Genomic DNA, 21,212 nt, shown 5'->3' on the forward strand with positions numbered 1-21,212 from the left:
CCTAAGACCATGGCGTGGGAAGGAATCCTTTTACGTAGATTCTGGGGAAACCTCTCTCAGGGGAATCTGCCAGAGCAATGTGCCTGTGAGCAGGGAATGACAATTAAGAGAGAGAGAGAATGAGAACACTGTATTCTGTCAGCAGCAATATACCCCCGCTGTAAACTCTTCCACGCCTACTCGTGATGCAAGTTGAGAGAAGCTGGAGAAATCTAGCAATTAACCAATATTATTGGAAGCCTGAGTAAAAGACCCTGGCAGCCCACGCAGTGCATCCGCTCAACAGGGTTAGAGGATTTTCTCTCTCCTCTGTACTCCCGTGTCTTGAGGAAAGCGTAACCTCAATGCAAACTGTTGAGTGCTGGTGTGAATCTGAACCCAGTTTTACAGAAAAAGAAGACTCATCTCACCTCCTTAAGTTTATTTAAAAGCATTAGCTCATGAAAGTAACCCTCTGCTCCCTGAATGATATTCATCCATGTCTTTAATAGGATTTGTCTCCTGCATGTTGAGCCTCGCTATTCTCTGCTTTTCACCGTCCTTGTTGTTGCTATGACTTCCCTGCGCTTGAAGCTGCGCAGTAGTTGTGCCCACAATAAATGTTATATATCTGAAAAGGCAGCAAGCATTATTGAAAAGCAAAGTCAGGCAAATATTGGATTTACATGTGTGCATATGGGGTCACACACACACATATATGATATGATATGAGATGTTGACTGTTGACGTGTGTTATACACTTCGTGGATTTTACACCAAGTGCCAAGTTGGCTGTCACATCAGGATAGTAGAATCTGAAATCTTTGGTACATGAAGCCCAGTTTGTTATAATTTACCTGTACATATTCATTCTGTCTACTTTTGGCGTATTAAAAAAACAAAAAACAAATTGCGTGTGCTTTCACTGACTGTTACTCTATAGTTTGTTCATCCTATGGTTGTAAGTGAGTGTTTGTTTTGGGACTCCCTTGAAAATGAGATGATACATCTCAAGGGGTTTATGCTGATATAGTTAAATTTGACATATCTACAGTTTTTGTTTGTCCTCATAGGGAAACTGTAATAAAATTGTAGTAAATGAATTGGGCACTTGGCTGATAATTGTAACGTGATAATGTGGCTTTGTGTTCATATGAGCCCATTTCTTGGGAAAGGGATTATTTAGTTTTGTATTAACCAATCAGTAGCAAGTGATGTATTATCTGTCCCATCGACATCATTTTCAGTCCATACAGAAGCTGCGATAGCGGTGGCTAAGAGCAGTTAACGATGACGGCTGCGTCAATCTCATCCACATGGATTTTCATGGATGTAGTTAGGAAGCTAGCTATGTAGGAAGATGACCACGTCATTCTTAGTGCAGCCCTGTGTTGACACAGTGCAGGGGGCTGTGTTGGTGGGGGGAGTGTTGTTCAAGGTACTAGTGAGACATGAAATACAATCCAGAAAGTGCAGTTGGACTAACAGATTGATGGTTTATAATACTCACAGACAGGATTTTAATGACATATTTTATCTTCGTCACGAAAATAATCCACGAGGTATGTGCGCTTGCATGTGATTGGCTTTGCTGGATGATCTTGCGTTGCAGAAAGCCTGGTTCAACTTTATTGCCGGACAACTCTGCGTTATTTGCTGCAGCCCTCTGAGTAGGCATCTGTGCTGCGTTGACGAACTGGCTTCATTCAAATGAATGATAGGCCCGCCTTGTTTCACACAGGGCAGAAGTCGGCCTGAACGCTGCCTTAGTCCCGCCCACTAAGCTCTGATTGGTCAGCTGTTCCAAAAAGGCCATATAGATAATGTGACCATCCTCAAGAAATTCATGTGGCTGTTGCAAAACATGGACTATGACATACAAGAAGTAAAAGTACCAGAGGAATCCACCGTTACGACAACACAACCACAACATGACTGTTTTCCCTGTATGTGTGTATTTGTGGCAGAGAGAGGGAGGGACGTTATTTTAATAATGTCAACATGCTGTTTAACGTTACACGTCTGCCCAAAGCTACAGCTGCAACAGTTGAATATATGTAGGTAACAAACATAATATCAATGCCTGACACAATTCTTTTTTAATAACTCACCAGCCCAGTTAGTTTTGTGTTGAGTCTTGGCTAAAGTCCACACTGTGTAAAAATTACTCTTCTTCATGTAGAATTAGTTAGATTTTGCATGGTGACAAAACCAAGCGAAGTGTAGTAGCCTTTTCATTTTTCGGTACAACACACAAGTCTGAAAATCTCTCGATTCTACCTAGTAGATTAGTAACCTCAATCAATCAATCACACATCATAGACAACATGCGGGGAAGTGTTTCCATATTTGGAAACTTTCCTCATCTGTGATGCAACATTTTCTAACTGTTCAGAAACGAGCCTTTGAACCAGGAAATAAAGACGATGAAATTAAAGTGGAGAAACAGCAGGGAAGCATTTAACAGTTATTGATGACATTTCGAGGGAGACGATGTCATGACCACCAACGAGTTAACAGCCATTTAGTTACAAATTCACAATTTTAATGTAGCTTTAATAGTAAATAAATAAATCAGGGAGGTTTTTTATAACCTTCCCTAGGTCAACTGAGGTAGCACAAATGGAAATTTTGAACTAAACGTTTTTTTAAAGACGAGCCTGTGTATTGGTCCTGTGTTTGTAGCCTCTTTCCTTTTTTTTTTCTTAACTGGACTGTAGATATTTTCATCACTGCTCCCCTGCTGAAAGCAATCAATCAGCATCTTGTCTTAGGCTTCAGTGACGCAGGTAAAGGAACTGAGCAGGTCAACACAAGGGAATATTTCAGGCTTGATTTGTGAAGAGGCAGCATCGTGTTGAACGAGCATGCGCTCAAACTGAGGCTGCTGTGAAGGTTCCTGATGTCCTCACTGAGTGTACTCTTATTCCAGATGGACAAGAACAAGTGAATACAAGGAAATATTTAGTGAGGGGATGGTCTGTGAGGAAATACGAAAGTCTCAAAGTGTCAAACCGTAAATTGGTAGTTTACATTTTACCCTATTATAACCTGTTTTGCCAATGTGTTTAGATACAATTCAAAACTGGTTTGAAAAACCTTATACATTTGTAGCTTTTAAACCTTACACTATCTGTTTGGTGCTTTGGCAGGTTCTAAGGAACCTGTGATCTCAAACGGACAGAAATTTTGTGCACCTTTTGACTCTGTACAGTTGAATAGCCACAATTCAACAATTGTTAGATATCCTGCCTTTTGAATGATAACTTACAATTTTGGTACATTTCTAGCCATCTCTGTGTATTGAGATAACAGACAGTATCACTTTTTGACCCTGATAAAGATGCAGAACTAGAGCACATAAGAGCACTTGTGGAAAAAGAAAACTTCCAGCTATCCAACAGTAAACAGAGATAGATTTACCACAATATGACAGAACAGTTTTCCTTTCTTTACTGAAATATGCTCATTTATAGAACAAAACATGAAAATATTTTGAACATGATTTTAATCGAGACTTGGTGTGTGTGTGTTCAGACAGGAATGGAGAGACATGGATATTTGAATCAGATTTTTAGTTTAGTTGGTGGCAAACAGGAGAGAATCCGTGGTCCTGTCTGTACGCACCTTGGGAGTTAGCGAACGGCTATTCTCTAAACACAGAGTACAGCTGAGGATGATGGGTATGTCATTAGCGCCGAATTTTTTATTTTTATTTTGACCTGGTGATGGTGCTATATAAGAAGTTAAGGTATCACCAAATTTATTACAGTTCATCCTGAGGTGAACATGGACCGAGTTTCATGGCAATCCATCTAATAGTTGAGCATCACCAAAGTAATTTGATTGATCGCCAGAAAATTTGGCACTGACGTTCAGGATGACCAAAGACTTGTCAAGTCATTTCGAAAGGCAACAATAATACTTGAATAATACCAAATAATTGAACACTCTGGACAGCGGTGGACCAACAATCGCCAGACATCGCCGCTAGTGTGGCTAAAAAATATGCTGAGAATTCAAATGCCAGATGGTTTCTTCACTCGCAAATGGGAATGCGCTAACATTTTTGTTTTCTTTTTTGGGTGAAGATGGAGGTACAGTGGCTTCACCTTTGACTTCCACCTGTACTGTCAGCACTGGCTTTTTGTCACCGGCATGTCACATATCCCGTGATTCAATCGGCAAAGATTTGGACTGTCTCTGTGTGAGCTTTGGAAAACTCATATTCAGTGTAAGGTTGATCCAGTGAGATGCCAGAATAACAAAAATTTGCATGATGTCAATGTTGTGGGGTGCTACGACTATAAATAGCACAGATCTCTTAAGCAATTATGAGCCCACACTTGGACCTCAGCACATACACCACTGAAACTTGTCCTCTTTAATAATATAAGACCTTACATAAGGCATTTATATCTCCAGCTCTGTGTCTAAGCCACATAAAGAAGTTAATAATTTAGAAATGTTATGTAACTGTTTTGCATATTTTTAAATCCTTCAGTGGCTTACAAAAACATGTAGAAGAAGTCGCAGTGTGTAGTGGAAGGTATGTTCATCACCTGAGTGTGGGCGGACACACAGACTTCCAATTTTCATTTCCAATAATTAAAAAGTAAAAGTAATTTGTGTAAAACGTTCCAATATAATTGAAATGCAGTCGATTGTAAGCCTTTGGTTAGCATGATAGAGCTTGCAGTATTGTACAATAGCTAGCACAACACCACAAAAATGTGTCTTGTCTGCATGTACACAGAGAAGGTACTCTACATAGACCAGCTCACATTCTTTCAATTCCCCAAGACTAATAAAATGAGGAATTCTGCATTTGTTTTATGCAGCCCTAACTTGTATAACATTCATTGGAAAGCTTGTGGCTTCACCAGCGGGCACTGCCCACTGTCGCCTCTCTCCTCTCCCTGTGGCCATTCTCTACCTCTGATCTCTTACTGTTATCACTGAAAATGTCAATATACATCAATATGTAATATACTTACTACTTCGCAATTTTTGTAATCATTCAGACCGAAGCAGATAATTAATGTTTTTCTGTGATGTTACGTTAAAAAAATTCACACAATTCGATTTAGCAGCGATTCTCGATCCAAAACCGATTCTCAATTTAATAAATAGAAGGGGTGTGCACAATCTTCAGGCTATCACTGCAGTGAAATGCAGTATGAAACATAATTGGTAGTTAAGCTAACTGGTTGTGATGTATGTCACTTTCTGACCAGCAGGACCAACAGGAAAATGCAATGAAAAGTGTGATTATGCAGCTCTTTTAATTACATTTTAAAAAGTTGACTGCATTTATTTGGAAGCCTGTTATAGTCCTCTACTTGTAAGAGAAAAATGAAATGCATTTTTTTGAAGATGAAGTACAAGATAACCCTATAAAGGTAGATAAACCCAAAGCTGGAATTATTTTCTGTAAAGATGTATGAAACTCCTCTGTGAACCTATGCAGAGAAAGGTGTTATCCGTAATCGTAGGTCATAGTCTCTCAGAGGGGCCGATGTGCACACCCCCCGAATCGAAATGTGTAGTGCGGCCCTGCACATCAAGTAAGCTGATTGGTTGATCCAACTCCTGTCAGGAAGTGGGTTAAAAACTGGGGGGAAAAAGTACATCTTATACAAGTTGTTCGTACAAGTATTACTTGTTACGTAGGTAAATTCTTTGGTTTGGTTCAGTTCCACCGTTTCCAGCAGTGGGAGGGAGCTGTGTTCAGGGAAAAAAGCGAAAAACAAAACAAAAACAAAGTTAGCAACTAGCTTTGAGGCAACAACAAAATCATCATCAGCACAACACTGCTTGACCTCCTGCTGTACCTGTCTGTAAATAGGCTTCAACTAGAATCCAGAATGGCTAAAATGTTCTAAAACCATTGAGATAAAAAGTTTGTTAAACTCTAGACAGACTGTAAACAATAGTTAATACTGCAACTTTGAATAATTAACAAAATTTCGAAATTAGAGATGGTGGGTAGAGTGTTACTGAGGAGGCAGTAACAGAAAGGGATTGTGCAGGTGATGAGAGAGAACAACAAAGCCTTTACTATAGATTTTTCAACAAATCAATCACTGTGCAGGATAGTGAATAACAACAGCAAAGCAAAGGAAGGCCCGGGCAGCGTGGGTGAGATGCTCCCTTGCCATTTTGTCTTCAGTGGGTTTTGAAATAGACGACCTGCCAATTTGTGTTCTTTCCTTGAATGCCCCAAGTTAATCTTGAGAAAGGTGGAGCCATTGTTGTGTACAGTAAAATATCTGAGAAGGGAAGGGCATCGATACCTTTATTTCATCAATACCTCTATTGATACCGATGCTGTTTATTGGAATCGATACAGTAGTCTTATCGACACACCTTCATTAGCTTGTAGAGAAAATAAGTATATGTTCTAAATGCAATTTTCAGGGCTCCTGTCTGCAGCCATTTTGTTGCATTTTGCAAATACTTTTACAGACGCACGGACTAAAATTGATATCAAGGTGCACCAGTGCTCCTCAAAAATGTGTGAAGTTTGCATAATGAGCAATAAGTGGCTATTGTGGTGTAGCTTACACATGGTAGGCATACAGTAAAATCAACAAGACTTCTCCTCCAGATGGAGGTTCATGTGTTGAGAGCAGTGACTCAATCTATGTGCACAGGTTGCTAGTTGCTTCAAAGATGGGTGAGACATCAGATGAAGCATTTGAAAGTGCATTGCATGCATTTAAGAGAAGAGACTAAGTCTTCATTTCCAAAGAAGAAGCCCAATCAGATCACCATAACCAGCCAGTGCTAGCTAATGTTAACGCTAGGTTTAAAACATCGTTGCTTACTAAAGCTGTTGGAGCCATTGATACAATTATGAGAAATGCATTTTGCTGTGTTTAATAAGGGCAAATAATGACTGCAGTCAGCTCTGGCTTCTGATTGGTTAAAATATTAACAAATGTTTGTTAGTTAATTTAGTTGAAGCTATGGAGCCTAGAGAGCACACTAGTCTTTGACTGTGCTTGTTGTGTTTATAGTTCTTATCCTTTTGTTTATTGTCTTACCATGTCTCATTATTTTGTATTTTTGAAGAACAAAGAACGAGAGAATTTTATTAAAGCTCTTTCTCCTCTCTTCCAAACATTTAAACCTGTCCTTCATAAATACAGTCAGCAGAAACAGAAACATGACTTAGTTGTGCGGCACTTACAAATGTGTCATCATTAATGAATGGCTAGACATGGAGAAAATGTTTATTTATGCTTATTTTATTAATTATTCATGCTTATTTTGACAGCAAACTGAAAAAGCATGCCATTAAATGAGTGAATGACTGAAATGAATGACTCGGGATACCAAAAGCAGCAGTATTTCAGTTCTGAGCCACTGCGGCTCAAGTAAGATTTTCTTTCTGTGGCTCCAGAAAATGTGTTAATTGTCCCTGAATCATATCGGCAGTCACGTATCCCTCACCAGAGGTCATGACAACTAGAGCAGGAGTTCCCTCTTTGATTGGTCTCATATTGAGATCTTAAAACATATTACTTCAGCTTTTAAAACCAATTAAAAATGCATGTTAACCTCATACTGAGTACACATTGTACTGAGTGCTGGTTAAGGAGGGTGTAGTCAACTTTTGCAGTCTGTGAAGTACATAATGAGTTGTTTGTCATTTAGAAATGACAATCAGATCATTTTTGTTTGCAGAGTATTAACTTCACTAGAAACCTGTTTTCAAGGCTTTAGGAGCCCTTTCGCTCTAATGTATAGATGCTAACTCCTGTTGCTCTCTTCTGCCATCATCTTTGTTCACACAATGTTAAAAGGTCACATGAATAATGCATGAATGTGGCTGGAGGATCTCACCACTCGTGCACGAGGAAGTGACTGAGTACACAGGGTCTTGCTCTGTCAGTGACAAGGAAGGATCTCAGTAGGGTAGCTAAGACGGTTAGTCGGCTTCCAAGGAAATACCTGATTTGTTTTCAAAAGGTTGACTGGAAAGCTACTCAAGCTATTGTGGGTTTCCTTTTAATCGTGTTGTATATCTCATGTGGTCACCCCATGAGATGTCTGCTTGGAATAACCTTGACCTGCCTGATGTTGAGTGTTGCTGTTGTGTCTACAATGCAGGTATGACGCAGTAAACAGATGGATAATGTCAATATTTCCCATAGATTGAAGAGGGCACTTTAGATAGTTAGAGGAAGTGAAAGAGTACAGACTGAGGTGCCCTTGAGCACAGCTCCTAACTCCTGAACTCCTCCAGTCGAGCTGCTCGGTATCCAACTGTGGTTGTACTGGGCAGCTTCACAATGTGAATGTGAGTAACTGAGAGTAGAAACACATAGAACGCAGCAAGCTGGGTGAAGCCCCAAACTTAATTTAGAACAACAACAAAAAAGTTGCATTACACATTGAGTTAACTAAGGTCCAATATAAAGTAATGCAATAGAAGAAAAAGGAAAAATAAGGATAGTGGAGCCCATTCCAGCTGACACTGAGAGAGAGGCGGGTTAAACAAAGGTCGCTATATTATCTTTTACTGAACAAATACGCACCTTTGATATAGGTGATGTCAATGAAACAAAATTTACTGGTATTCATGAAGTGTTTGAAACTGAACAATCACATTTTACCTGATAAGTTGCATTTCCAATTTTCCTCAATTTCTAAGATGATCTCATATTTATTTATTTATTCATTTAACAGACCCCAGGTGGTAAAAATGTGCCATGTAAACCTTTTCCCCTCTGCTATTCATATTGGCGTACCCCATGACAGCATACTCGTCCCACTACTCTTCCTCCTTTACATTAATGACTTACCTGCCGTATGTAAAAACATTTTTGTCTTTATGCTGATGACTCTACTACTCTGACCCAAGTGTCGAATCAATGAATAAGTGTGCAGTTACTCACATCAAGACTTGGGTCTGACTAGTAGATTGTCTTCTGATTTTAAAGCCGTATTTATAAGTAAATTATGTAAATATTAATGTAGGAAATAAAACTAACAGAAAAAACGTGATGTATTTATTTTCATTTACCAAGGAGTCTTGGTCTTCTTTGCCATCAGATGAGGACACATTTTACACATTTCTTTGAATACATATCTTCATGCGGTTGTACTTGAAAATGTTGTCTGGCATATTGGCCTCTATTGAACCAGTCTGTAAACTACTAACCTTACATAAGTCCCTGCTTCCTCCTTCACATTATTTTATTAAGGAATAATTCTGCGATACTTGAGCGTGTTACCAGAGCTATCACTCAGGAACTCTTTATCATCTTGGAAAATAAGATTTATTTTTGGAACACAACTTAATGCAATATTAGAAATCCTTCGTCCTTCTCTCCATAATTTAAACATTTATAGAGGCATTTTTGATTTCAGAGTCCAATTGTAATCATTAACATGTCTTTTAATCTTTAATCTCTTTGAACCATAATCTTTATCTCAGTCCTATGTTATATGTTATGTACTTTTTATGAAGTATTGTTTTCTGTAACACCTGTTTGTTACTTAGCCCTTTCATCTGTATGTTTTTATTCAACCTGTTGCCTCTTTTTTTTCTGTACTTTACTGTTTTTGATGCCAACCAGTTGATTGTATTAAAATGTAACTTCTTCAACTGACGAACTGATTAACTAAAAAAGATGAAGGCATCTAGCTTGCACTCACACACATTGAAGTGATGTATTTTTTCCCGTGTTCTCTTTTTAATATTAGTGTCATACCTTGTTCTTGCAATGTTGTCAATGACCTGAATAACATTTCTACTCTACTTTTGAAAACACTGGATGTCAGAAACACTGGATTCCCAATAATGTAGTAATTTATTTTCCAATTCCATCTAAATAAGGCCAGCATTTTGACAGCAGTTGTTCCGTATGTATTGATATACGGATGTCTAATTGCGCTATTCCTTTTGTCAGTGGTCGTGTGAAACCATTGCTTGGCAGATTCAGCGAGCTTGAAGCCATGCTGTCTAACATGAACATTAAGCCAGGCAGCATTGATGCGGTCCTGTTGGATGCCGGCTGCTCCTCAATGCAGATGGATCAGGCGGAGAGAGGCTTCTCCATCAGCAAGGACGGGCCCTTGGATATGAGAATGGATGGCGAGAGGTAAGAGATTTGTAACATACAGTAGGTCGGGAAGACTGATTTACCTCAATTTGATTAATAATGCTGCATTAACAAAACTGGACACAAAAAACACTAGACTAATAAATAATGTTGGGAGGTGCTGGATAATCAGAGTCACTAGTGCCTTGAAATTGCTTCTGTACTCATGGGAGCAGTAATGTCAAAGTACAGCTAATGAAAAATGGGGTTTAGCCAAAATGGGATAGCAATAACATTGGCCTCATAGACTTTATTTTAATTATTTTTTTGTTGATCATTTAACTTGAATAAGTGGGGCAAAAACAGTATATCTTTTTTTAAACCATTAAAACTTATGTTTCCTGACAAATGACCTCTTGTGGTCGTATGAATACAACTGTTCTTTCTTAGTAGCAAAGGAAGAAGAAGAGTGATGTTATATCGCTGCAAAAGCTCTTAGGGAGACATCAGGTGCCTGGTTGGGTGTATAAAATATGTGAGTTTGACACCAAAGACCACAGTTGCTGTTCCATCTCCTACCACCGTTCAACCTTGGTTTCTCTAAACCATGTAGTTTATCCAGAAGAGAGCACTGACAAGTTTATTTCCAACTGTAAAATGTCCTGCTCAGTGTGCGTCTTGGTCACAGTTCTTTAATAACCAAATTTAATTGCTGCCAGTGTTGGCCACCAAAATCCAGTATCAGTCAAGCTATACATTGAAGTTTCATTTTAATATTGGCAACAAGTGTACACCAAATAAGAGAACAAAATTCAGTTGCTAATATTAATTTTTATGTGTATATTCATATATATATATATGTATATACACACACACACACACTTAAATACATACATACAGACACATATGTGTATATATGTAGGCATATATATGTATATGTGTGTTTGTATATACATATATTTATATATACACACACTTAAATACTTACATACAGATATATGTATGTGTATATGTTTATATGTGTGTATATATACCTTATATACAATGTGTATTGCAATTCAATGCTTCTTGAATGTTTTCAGAAATATATATGTATCACAAAGTAAACATAATTTGCAAAGCAACAAGCTAAGATAACCCCGTCATAAGCGACTGCACAAGCTGCATTTTTCTTTTCATTCCCTCACAATCATTCTATTCATAACTGTCAGCCATAAAGGCTTTCAGCTGTATCTCAGAGTTGTCAGGATTCGCCACTGTCAGCAAGGACGTGACGTCAAGCAGCTTAATTGGGCTTCTCTTTGTGCGTAGGTACCCCGACATGCCCTGCGCTGCTGACGTTGTGAATACCTTAGATCAACAGGCTCTTGCATCCATCCTCACTGCATATGGGGAAGAAAGACACGCCAGGAAAATAGCTTCAGCCATTGTGGAAGCACGCCGTGTCAACCCCATCACCCGGACACAGCAGCTGTCCAGCGTGGTTGCAGGTAGCTCGACACTATTCTGATTAATTCCCTGCAGCATCCTGGAGGCTGTAAGGGAAAATAAAACACGAGTGGAGTTATTAAGGCTGTCTCCCGGTGAGGCGTATTTGTCTCAGAAAATTACATAGACTGTGACCCCAGTCATCATCCTCTCTCCTGCTTCTGTTTTGGGTGCTGTTCTTCCACACCTTCCTTTGAGAGATAAAGCTGAGACAAAGACAGAGGTGGCTGAAAGAGAATGTGGCTAATGCCTTGAAAACAAACAGTATCTCACATACAGTAGCCCATCTCTCCTCTCTCCTTCCACATTGCTTTCTTTTTTCCTCTCTTTTCCCCCGTTTCTCTGCTCACAAATATGCACACACACCTTACACAAATGCAAACACCCACATATGCTCTCACACGACACACTTGTGCATAAAGCTGGGATTACATTGTTTTCACTGATTGTTATTTTTCTTTTTTAGCCGTATGCCTCCAGATTTGAGCTGCTGAACGAATGAGATGTCGTTTCAATAGTTATTGCACAGAGCAGTATGTGCGTCAGTGTCACCCTGGGAGAAAAGGTGTGAGTAAGAGCAGCTGTTTAATCTTTTTTGAAGAGCAAAGCGAGTCACCACCAATGTTTATTTGGAACAATCAGAGAGGTCTTGATTTAAGAAAGTTCCACAGGGGGCTCTATGACCAATTATGACAGTGATGCTGACAGGAACAGAGAAATGACGAGGGCTTGTGTGTTGGGGGGGGGGGGGGGGGGCGTGGATCTAGTGGTATTGAGACTTCATGTCTTCATCATCTTTTGGTCATGCTTTCTCTCTTGTTTAATTTTATTTTACAGTAGAGGTTATGTTACACATTTCACAGCAGTAAATATTTATTCAAAAGCTGAATTTTCCAGATGAAAATAACAAATAGTGCAGCACATAATGTGTTGTATTTGTACCTTGATTTGTTTGCATCAGCATCCAATGTGCAACCTCATTATTTGATTAATTATTACAAAACTTAAATTGTATGAGAATATAACAATACTACATTTAGTCGTACATAGAAGCATTGCTATGTGAATGAGCAGGGCTTTGGCATTGTACACACACCTGGGGCCAAATGTAAATGATGCGTACCCTCAAAAACCATGCATACGCCATTTCCCACACATAAACTGGTAAAGCACATGAAGCACAAGTCTTTTAATACGAGCGCTATGAACTAAATCAAAAAACCCAATCCATGAAATCACTCTACGTCTTTGCCATTCTTAGTTCTTAGAGTAGGGAAGCAGGCAGAACCATGCATATGCACTGCTTAAATCTATATGCATGTGATGAAAAGAATACATATGCATATTTGTACACAGAGTTTTCATCACGTAGTTTTAGGACAGCTGAATGGTGACAATTTCTGGCATGAGACCATTACGTACCAAACTTTCCTGTATCTGTAGACTTTCAACAACTCCTTTAGTCGCCAGTCTCCAGTTAGGATTTATGTGTATTTGGCACAGTTCTTCTTCAACTGTTTATCCAGTATGTTGTAAACACCAGCCCAGTGTCCCAAGGAGGTCCGTTGATATTGGACGATTCTGCAGGACAGGATTTGTGTCCAGCGCCAATGTTCATTGCCAACTAGGGAAGCAGTGTGATGTTCATGTTGTATTGCTAGAGGAAAGGGTGTGAAGGTTAGCGTGCTGAATGGGTGTGCATCACATTTATAAACCTAATTCTAGTCAATTACTTTTGTGTGCTCGTGTTTTTATATACATTGGCGTTTTTTCCCCCGTGTTTGATGTTTTCATGTCGTCCTTTAATTTGAGTCAGTGTGAGCTCTGTAAATCATTGATAACTTTTCTAGCGTTTAACGATAACGAGAGAGATATCACTGCCAGATGGTTTACAAATAGATGTGATAAATTGGTGATAATAATGGTTCTACAAATAGCCACAGCTGTGCGTAGTGGTCTCGTTGTGCACGTGCGGCCTGTTTCACAATGGATTTAGATCTGTCTTTGTGCATACACAGAGTTTTATGTGTCTGGCCTCTGGGTGGTAGGGGCGTTTTCCTTTTATGTGCTAATGGAATCAAGAAGGCCACAAAAATCATGTAAGTGACCTGAAGATTTAACATAAAAACACATTTACATGGCACAGGCAGCCATGGAGACAAAACTGTCATACAGCTGCGAAGGTAACAGGAAACATCCTGCAACCATGAACTATTTGGGGTAAAGCATCAGCTTTAGCTACATTACAGCACCAAATACAATCAACACAACAACCCAATAAATGGCATAAACACCCTGTATTTAACTGTGCGTGTGTGTGTTTGAGTAGCCCGAGGGAAGGACATGGATGCACTGATTTAGAGACGCCAACAAGCTGTTTAATGTTAATTTCCACCCTGAGCAACAACTGTAACAGTAAAACACATGTGGTGATCTACTTGAATTGACTCATCATTAGCATGTATGCTATCACCGTCAATTTAAAATGCATTTAGAAAAACTCAGCCCGTTGCAGAGTTCCACAAAATGGCAACAAAAGAACCCAGTTTTATTTTGTAGAGATCCCTGGCTAAACTGAATGAATTTGATGAATATAAAGGTGGTCACTTAAACTAAGTTGCACAATATACCAATGTATCTTCGATAAACTAATATTGGTCAATAGCTGATTTGTAGTTTTGGAGTAAATGTGTTAAGCGCACACATTCAATTCTGATTTGTGCGACTTTCATGAGTGGTCTTGTGGACCGGTCACACCAGCAAGAACTGCCGCGATTAATGGAGTCGCAAAGTTTGGTGAATGTTGATACAGGAATTTGCATTGTTGCAAACCGTCTTGACAGTGACGGGGCTCACCTTTTTTGAGGGAACAAAAAGCCAGAAAGTCCAAAATGGAGGAAGCTTATATTAGCGCATATTAGCTCATATTAGCTTTGTTGTACCATCCAATTTAATGTACACCAGCTCTGCCAGAGTATACAGTGCATCCGGAAAGTATTCACGGCGCTTCACTTTTTCCACATTTTGTTATGTTACACCCTTATTCCAAAATGGATTAAATTAATTTTTTTCCTCAAAATTCTACACACAACACCCCATAATGACAATGTGAAAAAAGTTTTTTTGAAATTTTTGCAAATTTATTAAAAATAAAAAACTAAGAAATCACATGTACATAAGTATTCACATCCTGTGCATCCTGTTTCCACTGATCATCCTTGAGATGTTTCTGCAGCTTAATTGGAGTCCACCTGTGGTAAATTCAGTTGATTGGACATGATTTGGAAAGGCACACACCTGTCTATATAAGGTCCCACAGTTGACAGTGCATGTCAGAGCACAAACCAAGCATGAAGTCAAAGGAATTGTCTGTAGACCTCCGAGACAGGATTGTCTCGAGGCACAAATCTGGGGAAGGTTACAGAAAAAATTCTGCTGCTTTGAAGGTCCCAATGAGCACAGTGGCCTCCATCATCCGTAAGTGGAAGAAGTTCGGAACCACCAGGACTCTTCCTAGAGCTGGCCGGCCATCTAAACTGAGTAATCGGGGGAGAAGGGCCTTAGTCAGGGAGGTGACCAAGAACCCGATGGTCACTCTGTCAGAGCTCCAGAGTTCCTCTGTGGAGAGAGGAGAACCTTCCAGAAGGACAACCATCTCTGCAGCAATCCACCAATCAGGCCTGTATGGTAGAGTGGCCAGACGGAAGCCACTCCTTAGTAAAAGGCACATAGCAGCCCGCCTGGAGTTTGCCAAAAGGCACCTGAAGGACTCTCAGACCATGAGAAACAAAATTCTCTGGTCTGATGAGACAAAGATTGAACTCTTTGGTGTGAATGCCAGGCGTCACGTTTGGAGGAAACCAGGCACCGCTCATCACCAGGCCAATACCATCCCTACAGTGAAGCATGGTGGTGGCAGCATCATGCTGTGGGGATGTTTTTCAGCGGCAGGAACTGGGAGACTAGTCAGGATAGAGGGAAAGATGAATGCAGCAAAGTACAGAGACATCCTGGATGAAAACCTGCTCCAGAGCGCTCTTGACCTCAGACTGGGGCGACGGTTTATCTTTCAGCAGGACAACGACCCTAAGCACACAGCCAAGATATCAAAGGAGTGGCTTCAGGACAACTCTGTGAATGTCCTTGAGTGGCCCAGCCAGAGCCCAGACTTGAATCCGATTGAACATCTCTGGAGAGATCTGAAAATGGCTGTGCACCGACGCTTCCCATCCAACCTGATGGAGCTTGAGAGGTGCTTCAAAGAGGAATGGGTGAAACTGCCCAAAGATAGGTGTGCCAAGCTTGTGGCATCATATTCAAAAAGACTTGAGGCTGTAATTGCTGCCAAAGGTGCATCAACAAAGTATTGAGCAAAGGCTGTGAATACTTATGTACATGTGATTTCTCAGGTTTTTTATTTTTAATAAATTTGCAAAAATCTCAAAAAAACTTTTTTCACGTTGTCATTATGGGGTGTTGTGTGTAGAATTTTGAGGAAAAAAATGAATTTAATCCATTTTGGTATAAGGCTGCAACATAACAAAATGTGGAAAAAGTGAAGCGCTGTGAATACTTTCCGGATGCACTGTAAACTGTTCACAAAAGAGGCATGGTTTGCAGTCAGTCATGAGACAGGAATCGATAGTGCAAATCCATATTATTGCGCGGTTAACAATCAAGCTAGCTATAACTTTCTAACTAGCCTGGTGGGCTATGGTGGCTAATAGTGCTAGCATATTACCAGTTTTCTCACTTGCTGCAGAAGCTAGCACCAAGCTTCCAGCACCACCTATTTTGTGAGAAATTGGAAATGAATTACACTGTGCAACGTTCTGGTGTGACAAAGCACTTACATTTGATAAATTCTTGATTTGTGGTGATGACACTTCATTCTCAAGAGCCCAACAGTGTTTCTGTCGATTCCTGGCTCGAATTGAAAAATGAGCAAATGCATCGTCTCATCTGTTGTGCTTCCTCAAACAAAGCTGTGTCCACGTTCTCCTGTTCCATTTATTCAGCTTTTTGTTCGGCCAGTAACACAGAAGCATCAAACACTGTTGTTGTCCAGATAGCTTATTGTGGAATGTAGTTCTTGCCTTTGTCGATGCATGCTACAAACATCAAATACAGCGACTTAAGATGATAATTCTGTATGTTGTTCTATGTAATACATTCACTGTGGTTCCGTCTTAACCACCTGATTTCCGCTTTATGTACACATCTCCATAGATCTGTCTGTAGGACCTTTGAAAGATGAATTAGAGAGAGAGCACATGGCTTGGTGAGGCCAGACCAGGGCTGGGCCGTGCTGTGCAGGCATCGTATTGATTGCAGTGTGAGTCACACCTTGGGCTGTTTAGTGCAGGAGGAGAGAAATGCCACATCACTCACTTCTCTATTTATTGCAGTTTCTCTTTAGGTCTGTATAAGTGTCTAATTGTTCTTCTGTGTGGTGGATGAGTCGGTCAAGCTGGACCCCGCAAACACATCACACATGTTTTAATATAAAGCTAATGTTTCCCAACTTTAATGTGCAGCAAATATTTTAATACATTTTCAGTTAGAGTTTTCTAACCTTTAATGTCCGCATTCATTGACCTTTTTGTGCCTAAATTTGGATGCATTCTGCACCCTGCATGTTATTTATCAAACAGGTGCACAAGCAGTAAGTGCAGTTTTCTTGGCATTTAAATGTTCTCTGCTGCATGTCTGCAGTTAGTAATGCCTTTCACCTTATTGCACATGCATTTTGTTTTGCATGGAAAATTCTCCGCCTCTAAAAGGCAGGTGTAAATTGTTCAGGAGTATTAAAGACGAAGGTTGGGGTGGGCGAGTGAAACATAAATCACGCTTCATTTTACAGAAGGCAGGCCAAGACTGAGTGCACCAGCCAGAGAGAAATAACTACAAAAAACCTACAATATTTAGGTATTTTCTTTAACGGTAATCAGGGCACAGGGAGTAATCACTTTGTGCTCAGTAAGATTTAACTTGAACTTGGCATTCAGTGAACTGAGAGTTCATGAGAGGCATTTGGCTGCATTTACCTCGGTATTTTGGTGACACATCAGCCATATCAACACCATCTCCACCCTCCATCTGCTCTGCACAGAGCCTCTCATGGACCTGCCACTCAGTCCTGCTGCAGCTCTCTCTCCACTGGTTTCAATGTCTTGTTTATATCTTTCAATAAGCTATGTTTTTTGTGCTACGTCTTGCTATGTCAGCTCATCTCTTTTTTGTTTTCTATGAACTTAATTTAATGACACATCCTGCATTTATTACATTAACCAGTGGTCTATGTCTGATGATTCTCAGTCATCCAAAAGAAATAGCATACCTAGAAGTACCAAGCCAAAGGCAATTGGATTTATTTTATTCTTGTCAAGTCAATTTTATTTATACAGCCCAATATCAGAAATCACAGTTTGCCTCAAGGGGCTTTACAATATGCATGCAATATATTCACAACAGAAAATCATAGTTTATACAATTATGCTGACAAAATGTAGATTGTAAAACGTAAGTGAAGAGGATGGATCCAGGAGGACAATTGAGCAGCTTCAGGTGTCCCCCACTACGTAGGATCTGAGCCACACCACCTGCTCTCCACCATAAAGACCTGGAAACTGGTCAGGCCAAACAAACATAGAAGATGACAATAGCATCCATACAAGGAGGGAGAGAGCGCCATGATAACATGCAAACTAGAGAGAGGCAGGGAGAAAAGGGGAGAGGCTGGATCTTTGGGAGGACGAAGATCCGTTCTTGAAAATGTTTTCATCCAAGAGGCTTCTTTTACTCTCGTGACCAATGGAGATCCCAGGAATTTCCACCTCTTATTGTTGTTGTTATTCACACACTGATAACACCTGTGTGTTATTGAGGTCGTATATGAGTCATTAGGTCACATGAGAGTCTCCACAGTCACAAGAATCAAGGTATGGATTGGTGGTGTGGTAGCTGATGAGCTGATAAGTTTGACACAGATGGCCTCCTTCACACCTCCTTCAAATCATCTCTCTCTTCTGTCCGAAATGTGTATATTGCTGAGCTCAAAGTGGTGTCTCTTGTCGTCTAGATGGATGGAGACTCAGGAGCTTGTTCAGTGGTTGTTTTCTCTTGTTTTACATTTGGACTGCGTATTGTATGTTACATTTTTCTTCTAATGTCATAGAATAGTGATAGAATAACTATGCATGGTTAAGGGGACGATCGAGGTTATGGTCAGAGTTCGGAAAAGTACCATACGTTGTCGTGGTTCGAAACAACCAACCGTAATTGTTGGTCTGAAACTGGTTATAAACGGTCGGTCTCTGGCATGAAATTCATAAATGACCAAACAAATCCACATTTAATTCCAATCTGAATGTAATTCCAAGGGATTTAAGGTGGATGAATTTCTGTCTTAGGGTGCATCCAGACCATATTTACCCCCATGGTGCAGTGAAAAGCAGGCAGGACAGAAAATAGCATGAGAAGGGTTGTTAGCATATAAATACGGGACCTAGCATGGCTAGCTGGCTAACAACAGCCGTCCTTCTCTGCTGCTGCTTGTATTAGTTCGACTTGCAGTAATATAAACAAGAGTATAAACAATAAATATTTCCTGAGTGAGAGGCCAGTCCCACCTTGCCTCAAGAGTTTTGTGATTTCGCATCTTGAAGTTAAATGAGATTGAACTGTGCAGAGTGAAAGAGACGGGTGAATTTGCAACTGGAAAAAATAGGCTAGCCGATGGACTTGTCGTTCCAACCTTAAAAGTGACCACACTCCCTCCTTCATCTCCCCCTGTTGGTCTCCTGCAGTCTTGCCTGTGTTCTTCCTTTAAAGTTTTAAATCTTTTGTTTTTAGCCTCTCCTGCACACCTCCAACAACTTTCTTTTCTGTTTACATTGAGCATTTTTTCCAAATACTTACTTATTATTCTTTGTGCCTTCTGTCTTTATCCTTTTTATATGCAAATAAAACAACAGTAAACATACTATAACAACAAAATGTTATAGTGCATTAAACTTGCATCCAGTCACTCTGACCATTTCTTTGTCTCTAGGATCGTTTCCTGCTGCTGTCGTCTATGCACGTAAAGACCGACTCCACCGACCTGCACATGTGGCCACTAAGACTTTCCAAGCTCTGCGTATCTTTGTGAACGATGAGCTGAACGAACTACATGCAGGGCTGCGTGCTGCCCGGGCGGTACTGAGGCCTGGAGGATGTCTCTGCGTGATCACCTTTCATTCGCTGGAAGACAGACTGGTCAAACGTTTCCTCCAGGGAGATGACTTGTCTAATCTAGATCAGTATCACTTCAGCCCGCGGAAGCAAGGCACTGGGAAGGAAAAAAAAGATTGTGGAAGTGTTTATTGGCTTCCTCTGCGAAGAAAAGTGATCACCCCAGAAAAGGAAGATGTAAAAGAGAATCCTCGAGGACGCTCCGCTAAACTAAGAGCAGCTCTCAGACGTTAATTATGCGAGAGCAGAAATCCTCCCTCTTTTCATCAAAACGTTTGAGCTTTTTTACAGCCAGAGTAACTTTTTACAATTAATACTTTAAGCAAGTTTGGTAGAGGGTGTAAATTCAGTTACATAATAACTCTCCGCTGTATTTGTCTGCTGTGGATGCTATTATTTTTTTTGACTTTAAATGTAAATATTTTCTAACTTTAGCCCACCACCGCAGAGACCCAGGGTTTAATCCTGGCCGTGGTAACTCCGGCTTGGTCGTGCGCTGGTGGGAAGCCAGTGAGGGTTGTCGTCCTTTGCGTCCTTGCATTAGCGACTCCTACTGGTTGAAACATGCGGTTGAGACCTTTTAATTATATTGTTATATATACTGTTCCCAAAGGTCAAGAATGAACGTCCATGCTTGAAAAAACTACAATTTAAATTCTGAATTAAATGAAGACACAATACTAATTAGAAGAAGCTGATTGTTTACAGTTAAATATAGTATGTAATTATATTAAACTGGCTTCCAGAAGGAAAACTTCTGATTGAATTAATAGGTTGCCACTTCCCAATCCCAGTCTTGCTGGGCAGCAGTCTGTCTTTCTCTCACCTTTCCTTAGCCAAAATAAAACTGTGACTTTTGTGTTGTTTGCCTTTTTGTATCATTAAAATGTACAGAAAATTATTGATAAGTTTCTCACAATTCAGTTCATGTATCTAAGCTTTTTTCCTTTCACTCCAATCTTACATTACAAACACATTTTGGTTTGATACAGCACTGAAATGATCCCTTACAATCCTGTGTTAATAGTGACAAGACATGCTCCTGTCTGCAGTGAAGATTTTTAAACTCTGTGTGCTATTCTAATATATTTGATTTTCTGGAATTGCTAATGTTTAGCAGCATGCATATTAGGTGGTTATTGCTTCTAAAAAGCTCAACGTATTAAACAAAACAATACATTGACGTCTGTGTTTCCCCTGAACCTCCCCTGATGAGTAGCTCAAGTGAAACCTCTACTGTACCATGTGAATCAGTAATGCCACTAAATACTGAATGACGCAAGTGTCAGAAGTGGTGCTGAATGAGCTGGGTGGTTGTTCTTAAGCATTCTCTCACCTTCAACTGTAAGCAGATGAGGTGTTTTGATCTTTACTATTTGACTTTGACTAATTGTAATTGCTCCATCAAGATTATTAACACTTTTTTTCTTTCAGTTTCAGTTTAGTGCACTCTAA

The 21,212-nt window shown here is 39.9% G+C and overlaps 1 protein-coding gene across 1 annotated transcript in view; it reads left to right on the plus strand.

The window, feature by feature from the left end:
- mettl15 (methyltransferase 15, mitochondrial 12S rRNA N4-cytidine) overlaps positions 1 to 20,769 on the plus strand; it is a 46,426-nt gene extending 25,657 nt beyond the window's left edge. Inside the window, exons 5-7 of the mRNA XM_070908287.1 lie at positions 9,903 to 10,094; positions 11,346 to 11,524; positions 19,576 to 20,769. Coding sequence (XP_070764388.1) covers positions 9,903 to 10,094; positions 11,346 to 11,524; positions 19,576 to 19,991 — 787 coding nt within the window. The 3' untranslated portion in view covers positions 19,992 to 20,769. The remainder of the gene's footprint in view (positions 1 to 9,902; positions 10,095 to 11,345; positions 11,525 to 19,575) is intronic.
- Positions 20,770 to 21,212: the final 443 nt, after the last annotated feature.

This window comes from Enoplosus armatus, chromosome 1 (genome assembly GCF_043641665.1).
Source record: "Enoplosus armatus isolate fEnoArm2 chromosome 1, fEnoArm2.hap1, whole genome shotgun sequence".
In the NCBI taxonomy this organism is placed as follows: Eukaryota; Metazoa; Chordata; class Actinopteri; order Centrarchiformes; family Enoplosidae; genus Enoplosus; species Enoplosus armatus.